Source organism: Monopterus albus, unplaced genomic scaffold (assembly GCF_001952655.1).
Source record: "Monopterus albus unplaced genomic scaffold, M_albus_1.0 scaffold256.1, whole genome shotgun sequence".
NCBI lineage: Eukaryota > Metazoa > Chordata > Actinopteri > Synbranchiformes > Synbranchidae > Monopterus > Monopterus albus.
In genome coordinates this window covers 211,757-220,405 of record NW_018128136.1, presented here as the reverse complement: position 1 = coordinate 220,405, position 8,649 = coordinate 211,757, and the positions used below count along the sequence as shown (strand labels likewise).

Here is an 8,649-nt window from a genome sequence, read left to right as displayed (position 1 = left end):
TCAAGACAATAATCGGCAACCCCTGCACTTTTTATTTCCACTCATTTATTTTGGATTTTTCTGTCATTTGTCACCCACCTGGATTTACCTGTATTTTTTTTTTAGATGTTGTTTGCACATACTGACGGTAGGGGGCGGTGTTGCATCAAAACATGAATCCCTGGATGAATCCATCGGATTGTGTCTCCAGGATATGTGCTTCCTCTCCTCTACGTCCCGTGGACCCGAGGTAATAAGTAATAAACGCACATACCGTTCACGTTGGGCTTAGCATGTGTAAATGTTACCACCGTGGCGGTACAGGTGTAAAAGCTATCCTGGCTCTTTAAAGGTGCCCCACGTTGCGCCATCGGAGCATGCGCGGTAAGGAGGAGCAACAGTCTGAAAGAACAACAATCACTACAGCAGGGTCAGGAACTAGAGATGTTCCTGTGAAGCTACACACCTATAGCAGTACAAATCCCAGCCCAGCTGCTGCTATTTCCAGTGGAACTTTATATGTCGATGGTGCCGAGCCCATGAACTTGGCCAGTCAAAGCGGGGATGCTGGCAGGAGCCAGCTCCTCTTCGCCAACTTCAACCAGGACAACACGTAAGGCTGGGCCGGGGAGAGTGTCTGGGGAGCTGACGGCCTGTGCTGTCAAGTTAGCTGACGTTAGCTTGGTTCGTCTGGACTGTGTACGCGTCTCACAGAGTGACATGATTCCATGTGAAATAAGCCTGGATGTGGTTTCTCACATTAGAAATGACTGACATATCGATGTTAGCTAGCTAAGTAGAATGTCCTGTTAGGTTTTTCCCAACCGTCACTAGCTTAGCTTTATAGCTAACATGACGCTGTGTGGTCCGAGATTAACGTTAGCTACACAAGTAGCTTAACTTGGCTGTCAGGTAACTTCTTCGGTGGCTAAGATTTCATTATTATTATTATTATCATCATCATTGTTGTTACTATTATTATGCTTGTAAACAAACTTAGCTAAAGCTAAAGTGGTTTGGACGCTAGCGTCGACTGGCTAATATTACGCCAGATGCTACAGTTGGAGGACTTTTTGTTTTTTCACAAACTTAACAAAACATTGTAGATACGCCCTGTCCTAAGATAAATTTCCTGGGGACTGCTGTAGAGCAGCTCGGCCTGGTCCTGTTGCGAAACAGCCGAGGTCGTGTCACCACTGTCGGTGCCTGGTCACATCCAGACGCGGACACCGGCTCGTCCCTTTGCCCCCTGCGTCCATCAGTGTTCAGCGTGTGCATATGGGTGTGATATCCTACCGATGCGATGCTGGATCAATACCGTTTCTGTTGTTTCTATAGGTCCTTAGCTGTTGGCACCAAATCAGGATACAAGTTTTTCTCCCTGTCCTCTGTGGACAAACTGGAGCAGATATATGAATGTAGTAAGTATTTTTCAAGCTTTGTTCTCACCTTTAAATAGTTTCTACTCACTTGGTTGTAAATTGTCTTCATTGTGAACAGAGTGAGTACAAAGCTCGTGGGTTATATTAATATTGCTCAGTCATTTAAATCGAGTTTTTGTGTTTAATGGATACAGTATTGACACGCTCACCCTACCATTAGAACACTGCTTTTGCTTTAAATATTAATGAGGTCTGGATGTACTGTATTGTATTGTATGGATGTATTGTATGTATTATCTTATGGTCTCTGGGGGGAAAAGTATGCACCCATTCATTGTGTGCTAACCTATACCTTATAGATAATTGGTTATTTAATAGCCAGTGCAAAGCATGACACCGAGTCATCTTGGCAAATAAGTTCTGTTGAATGTAGTTTACTATTGCTGCTTTTTCTGTTTCGTGTACTAAATATTATTATAAGTATGCCTCGAGGAATCAGTGTACTTTCCACAGTACATGTGGTTATAATGCTTTCATTTGCACCATTTCACTCCCTTAGCTGTTTAATAATGTTAACACAAGGGTCACAGAAAGGCAGCTAATGAAGGATGAGAGGATGAGAGGAGTGAACGTTGTAAAGGGATTATCTGTGTTTGTGTGTGACTCCTCAGCAGACACAGAGGATGTGTGCATCGTGGAGCGCCTGTTCTCCAGCAGCCTGGTGGCCATCGTCAGCCTGAAGGCTCCCAGGAAGCTCAAAGTCTGTCACTTCAAGAAGGGAACAGAGATCTGCAACTACTCTTATTCCAACACCATACTGGCTGTCAAACTCAACAGACAGGTGGGAAGAGGAGGAGGGCGAAGAAATGCATGACACAGTCACGTATTCATGACACATTTATACTGGGCACATGTCATAGATGGGTAATAAATTACTACAGCTAGATGTATAATTATTAGTGATGTTGTTGATGTTTTGTGAATTCTCTGCAGAGGCTGATTGTGTGTCTGGAGGAATCACTTTACATTCACAACATCCGAGACATGAAAGTGCTGCACACGATAAGAGAGACTCCACCCAACCCATCAGGTGAGTCTGAACAATGACAGTCTGTGTTCGTACCGAAACCTGGGATTTCCTAAGCTTTTGGCTTCTCTTTCAGTTGAATCAGTTTATTTTTGTTTTAAATGTGGTTTTCCAGCCTGGTCATCGTTATCACTGCTGCCCCAGAGGCTGAAGCCTGTCACTGCTGTCTACACTCTGACATGTACAAAACAAAAATATACTCATGCTGCCAAAGCTGCTATAAATCTTTAGCTTATTGCAGTCTATTCATTATTTGTGGCTCACTTGCTGTTAATTTCAGATAAATGTGGCTCTGTTGTGATCAGTTTCATTCTTTATTTTGTGTTTGTGTGTGTGTACATGTTTCTCCAGGATTGTGTGCCCTTTCCATCAGCAGCGACAACTGCTACCTGGCGTACCCGGGCAGCGCTACAATAGGTGAAGTGCAAGTGTTTGACACAGTCAACCTGGTAGGTGAACACAAGCACAGTACGGCCCTGTGCCTTGCAGTGTCTGTTTATTAAAGCCATGGACGGATCACCGAGCAGGACTGCCTTGTTGTGATTTGGCTCTAAACAAACTGAATTGAAATATGATCTGTTTTGTGATTTTATCAGACAGTGTTTTCCGTTTTTAATTTATTTCTCTGAAGCATCACATCTCTAGCTAGCGTCTAGCTCTAACTAGTGTGCGACTGCTTGTGTGTTTCCAGCGAGCAGCTAACATGATTCCAGCCCACGACAGCCCGTTAGCGGCTCTGGCTTTCGATGCCAGTGGAACCAAGCTGGCCACAGCCTCAGAGAAGGTAGGGCAATGACTGTACGCTGCACTGATCTGTTGCGTAAGTGGCTCATTGTTTTTCCGCCTCAGTAAATGATGAACTTTGCTTTTTCATTTCCAAGTGTTGTCATCCCCTGTGCATCCTTTTTTTGGTCTCTCCCAGGGCACAGTTATTCGTGTCTTCTCAATCCCAGAGGGACAGAAGCTCTTTGAGTTCCGGCGAGGAGTCAAGAGGTAGAACCGATCTGATGCCTGATGTACTACAGTTTGTTTTTCCAGAAGTAAAACCTGTTTCACTGCGATGGCCTAGTGTAATTCCCCATCTGTGCATGTGTTGGTATGTGCTGTATGTTCATCATTGTGTGTTTCTGTGATTCGCAGGTGTGTGAGCATCTGTTCACTGGCTTTCAGTATAGAAGGCCTGTACCTGTCGGCCTCCAGCAACACAGAGACGGTCCACATCTTCAAATTAGAGACGCAGAAGGAGAAGTATGTGTACGTACCTTTCTGTCTGTGTTTATACTGAACTTATACTGTGTACCGAACGGACTTGTGAGACAACTGGGCTTCCTACCGACTGACCTACAGGCTGACCACATTGTGTGTGTGTGTGTGTTTGTGTGCAGGCCTGCAGAGGAGCCCACCACATGGGGAGGTTACCTGGGCAAGGTCCTGATGGCGTCCACCACCTACCTGCCTTCCCAGGTCACGGAGATGTTCACCCAGGGACGAGCCTTCGCCACCGTACGCCTGCCCTTCTGCGGACATAAGAACATCTGCGCCTTAGCTGTGTGAGTGTACACCAACACATTTCATGGCCCAGAACTGTTATAAATACCATGATGTCTCAGAAAGAAGTAAAGTTACAGGTGACATGCATGACTCCAAAGCAGCCTCCTCTTTGGGATTTGCAGGCACAAACAGCTCGTGCATATTTGTGTTGTGCCTTTATTCAGCTTGTGCTTGAAGTTACCATATCATTTTGATTTGTATATTAAGATAAAAAAGTCACTTTTCATCTTTGCCACCTGTTTTATATTTTGGCTTTGGTTGTTGTGATGTTTCTCTTGACATGCCCATCAAACACTGTCCATCGTGGTCTTTGAAATTCTGTCTGCTTACTGGTGCAGTCTGTCGCCGTTCATGATGATTTTGAAGTCATCCAGCAGTTAAACATTTAATTGGGTGTTACAAAGAATTCACTGTTGCTGCTTCTGTGAATTTTTTTGCCTCCTGTAACTCTGGACTTATTTTTGTCAAAGCGTTCCCATCACAGTTGGTTGGAGGAGGCGTAATACCTGTGTTACTGCACCATTCTGTAACGGCTTCCTTTTGCTTTGCAACTAACAACTCTAGTGGGAAACTCAGGGACAGGAAAGACATTTCACTATGAGATGAGCTGTGAGTTCTGTGTTTCTTTTAGTTTTTATCTCATGTAAGATGTTTGTGAATTTCTGTTTTTATTGTTTAAATTAGGATTCAGAAGATTCCCAGGTTGTTGGTTGCTGCAGCTGATGGTTACCTGTATCTGTACAACCTGGATCCACAAGAGGGAGGGGAATGCACACTTATGAAGCAGCACAGGTAACACACACAGACACATACAGTGAAAGAAACACATGTAGATGTACAGTAGGTCACTGAACGCAGTTATTTGACGGCTTCAGTTATTGAATCTCTGCTTGTCTTTGACCTCAGGTTAGATGGCAGCGCCGAGCCACCCAATGAGATCCTTGAGCAGGGGTCACATGATCGTCCACTTGTGGCCCAAACCTACAGTACTGCTGTCACTAAAGGTACATCACACAGTGACATTTGTGTGTTTCTGCTAATGCTTTTCTTTGCCAGCCCTGGATTTTCTAATATTTCCAGTGGAATTCAGTGCTAAGTCGGGGCGTGGCGATACACTTGGCTCACGAGATGATATTTTAACACTATTTTTAAGAAATCTTCAATTATGAAATATGTGACTGTAAAAATAGCCTTTTATTTGACAGAAAGTCACTAAAAGCAAAACAATGCAGGTTTGAAATGTTTTAAGGAATCATCCTTTAATGTTCTACTGTCCTAGTGTGAATTAGCATACGCTGTAAAAGGTTTTGCCACATACTCAGCTGACTGGCTTCTCTCTGTATGGTTTCACACGGGTCTCTTCAGACCTTATAACTGTGTATGGTCTTTACATGAGCGTCTAACCTCTAACTGAAGATGTGTCTGACCTTCTACGCTACCTTCACCCTCATAGCACCACACTAGGTGGTTACAGCATCTGGCAAAGGCGCCACGTTGACCAATCACGTACAGGGAACGATTGGGATGTAGACGCACAAGGGAAGAAGACTCTTTACCTTGTTAACATGAGGATTCACTGATATTCACTGTGAAATTTGGGCCACAGTTAATGTGCCATGCATTTTCATATGTACCGGATGTTAAACTGTTTTGTTTTTTTGTTTTTACTCTATTAGTGCCAACACACTGGTGGTAGAATTGGTGCTAAGGTAGAGTAGGCTACATTAGCAGCATGGCTAGCCACAACACAAAGGCAGCACAAGCTGGAAACATGAATGAAGCCCTGTGCGTTGTTTTTCTGGGCTAATGTGAACATATCGTCACACTCTGTCATGCTGGTCTGGTTCTGTTTATGTACTGGTATGAGACAGCTGGTGATGAGAAATATGGCCATGGTTTAATATCGCGTCACACTCCTAGTGCTAATTATTGGAAAAATGGAGACAAAATTCTAATACGGTTACTTAAGTTTCTTCATGTAAGCAGTAAATTTTTAGTGGAATGTCCTTGAAAGAAAGGTCCGTTTAAATATTCATCACACCATTATTTCGTCTTCTGAATTGTTTGCTTATCTGTAGATGCACTTTAATGTTTTTGCATTTTGATCTCGTCACCTGTGCACTGAGTAAAGGCTCAGAACAGTCAGTGAGTTCGTTCATGGACATGAGTATCACAGCTATGATCAGGTTTTTGAAGTGTCCTGTTTTTGTGATTCCACATGTGAACATCATTTCCCCATTTCAGAAACACAGATGAGCTCTCATCCCGGTTTTAAGAAACCCAAATATGCTAGGTGGAGTGCTGTTGCATGTACACGTCCCAGGCGCTCCTGCAGCATCAACGTGACTTAAGATTAAATTCTCTCTTGTAAAGGTGAGTCATGATGAGACAGAATTTACTTTAATTTAGATGGGAGAAAGCACAGACATGTTGACCTCTTCAGATCTGTAGTGGACAAGCTATGGGTCGTCTGTTTCCCCAACACGTAGCCTAGCAACACTGGGACAGGTCGGATCATGGTGGGAAATCCTGAAGAAAAATTGCAACTTGGCCAAACAAAAGAATTGGGTCTAGTCCAGCAGCTTCCCAGTTCTCCAGAAATACTCACTCGCTTAGTCACCGTCCCCTTTCCACTGTGAAGGACGGAGGAGCTGATGTCTGCTTCCCCTGTTCGGCGAGTACTGAGCCTCCACCAGGCGATACATCGACTCCAGGTAGCGTCAAGTTATTCGTGTTGGTGTTTATACATATTGTCTTTTTCGTTAAGAAAAACATAAATACAGTTACCAAACATTTTCCTAATTCTAATCATGTTAATAGATATAGACGGTGACACAGCTGAAGATCATCAGTGACCAGGTTCCTAGTTGTTGCATGCAGGATGTGCGTAGCCAGATTTCTGTGTTCCATGTAAACACACATGCCAGATATGATCAACACCGGGATACTCGTGTCCATGGGAACACACCGAATGTTTCTTCTATATTTTGCACCAAATGGTTATGTAATTCTGTCCAGTGAACTTTGTGGGAAATTGTTGGAAATTACAGACTAAAAATAAACCACAGTGAGAGAAACGTTCAGTGATAAATTCCTTGTATTGTTTCTGGCCTGTCAAGAAGCTCAAACTCATCACTAACCATTCAGCTGCAGTGATTTCAGTGTTACTGTTCCAGATGTTTTAGTGTTTGACCTTTGACCTCTGACCTCTTGTTTCTTAGGCTACTGTGAGGAGCAGGGTGCCGTGGGAGGGGCAAGCTTAGAAGATGACCTCAGTGACTTGCGCCTAGAGGAAGAGAACGAGCAGCCGCCACTCATCCTTGAAACTGACTGACTGACTTAACGAGCGGCTGCACCCACCAATCAGAGGGCTCCTCCAGTGCTGCTATGAACATGTGACACGGGGGGGGCCGGAGGGGGGGTTTCAAACACTCAAAGTGTTCCAGAGCCTGTCAGTCTAACTGTGCGATTGTCTTCACATCCGTCTTCTCCGCCCACCTTCTCTCCTCTGCTTCATTTTCTCTTGTTTTGCCTGCGCAGGCCGAATTGAAGCTTTGCATGTACATGTGCCAACCGCTAGAAACATGCTCCAACGTGGAAACGTGTGTGTGTGTGTGTGTGTGTGTGTGTTGGACGTTTGATTAAAAAAAGAACATGTAGCTGTGTCTCCATTGGAGTCGCACACAAACAGAAGCGAGCACTATGTAAAATGACTGTGGTTGTGTAAGTGCCTCTCTGCCCCAGTGTCGTGGTTTCTCCTGTGTGAGAGAAGGTTCTCTCTGCATTGGCTTAATAAAATTCATTTTCAGTTGTTGGATCCTAATCGAGGATGTGTACAATCTTTTCTGACCCTTTCCTCCATCACATCCAGTCACACAGTGTCCCGCCGCGAGTACGGTGTCAGACGTCGGGCTCAAGTTTCCCTGTAAAAGGATGATTTGGAAGCTGTTGGCATGAGGCATAGGCGTTTGTGAATAAGCGTGTGTTCATACGCTTGTGCCGAGCATGTACATTAGCAAAACATCGTCCCTGCTCATTCTTACCTCATCCAGGCCGAGGCTCGGTGGAGCTTCTCGCGCTCCCCACTCCTCAAGCCTGCAGCCATTGGTTGATTTCTAAACTCTGATATTAATGATCGTTTAAATCTACATAACCAGTGATGTGTCCTGAAAACATGCATGGTGTCATTGATGTGGGTGCTGTGTCCGTACGCCAGACATATTCAGGCGGCGGCGGATCAGTTGTGAAAGGCAGGAAGCTGTCGGTGATCAGTGACAGACTCCTCTTACTCCTCATCCCGCTATATCTCTGTACATAACTAGATGTGGCAAGATATCACTAGCATGTTGTCAGGTTATGACTTCAAGACCTTACACTCTCTGGGGTAGTGTAGATTATAAACCGATAGATCTGGAGCTCAAGCCGAGCCTCAGCCACTGGTCCAGGAAGCTGCATGACTCCCCATTAATCCACTGGTGTTTTGAAGCCACTAAAGGGTTAACCATGGGGATTGTGGAGTGTTAGGCATTTTCTAATGATTTTGTATAAAATGTGAAACATTCATCTGAAACTAAAATGAAAATAAATTCCATGTTGATGTATGAGATAGATGCCTTTTTTTCTTGTTGCACTGTGGGATCTTGGAGAACA

The 8,649-nt window shown here is 44.3% G+C and overlaps 1 protein-coding gene across 7 annotated transcripts; it reads left to right on the top strand.

Annotated features, from left to right (window-relative positions):
* The first annotated feature begins 153 nt into the window (after window positions 1-153).
* Window positions 154-7,822, top strand: wipi2 (WD repeat domain, phosphoinositide interacting 2). 7 transcript variants are annotated; one of them, XR_002276685.1, is made up of 15 exons: window positions 154-229; window positions 332-592; window positions 1,318-1,400; window positions 2,033-2,202; window positions 2,355-2,451; window positions 2,800-2,897; window positions 3,140-3,232; window positions 3,371-3,441; window positions 3,589-3,702; window positions 3,834-3,998; window positions 4,684-4,791; window positions 4,906-5,003; window positions 6,244-6,372; window positions 6,489-6,713; window positions 7,221-7,304. XR_002276685.1 is itself a non-coding variant. In XM_020621257.1 (14 exons), exons 1-13 carry the CDS (start codon window positions 165-167, stop codon window positions 6,348-6,350), a joined length of 1,530 nt encoding a protein of 509 aa, XP_020476913.1. In that variant the 5' UTR covers window positions 154-164; the 3' UTR covers window positions 6,351-6,372; window positions 7,221-7,308. The 7 variants fall into 7 exon arrangements, 4 of the variants coding, with proteins under 4 accessions (XP_020476913.1, XP_020476911.1, XP_020476912.1 ...); XR_002276684.1 differs by having other exon boundaries at window positions 6,443-6,713; XR_002276686.1 differs by lacking the exon at window positions 7,221-7,304 and adding an exon at window positions 6,820-7,166 and having other exon boundaries at window positions 6,443-6,713.
* The last annotated feature ends 827 nt before the right edge of the window (window positions 7,823-8,649 follow it).

Coding starts and splice junctions, on each gene's coding strand:
- wipi2 (XM_020621254.1), top strand. CDS start 165: ATGAATCCATCGGATTGTGTCTCCAGGATATGTGCTTCCTCTCCTCTA. Junction 2,898..3,139: donor TGTTTGACACAGTCAACCTG/GTAGGTGAACAC, acceptor GTGTGTTTCCAG/CGAGCAGCTAACATGATTCC. Junction 3,442..3,588: donor TTCCGGCGAGGAGTCAAGAG/GTAGAACCGATC, acceptor TGTGATTCGCAG/GTGTGTGAGCATCTGTTCAC.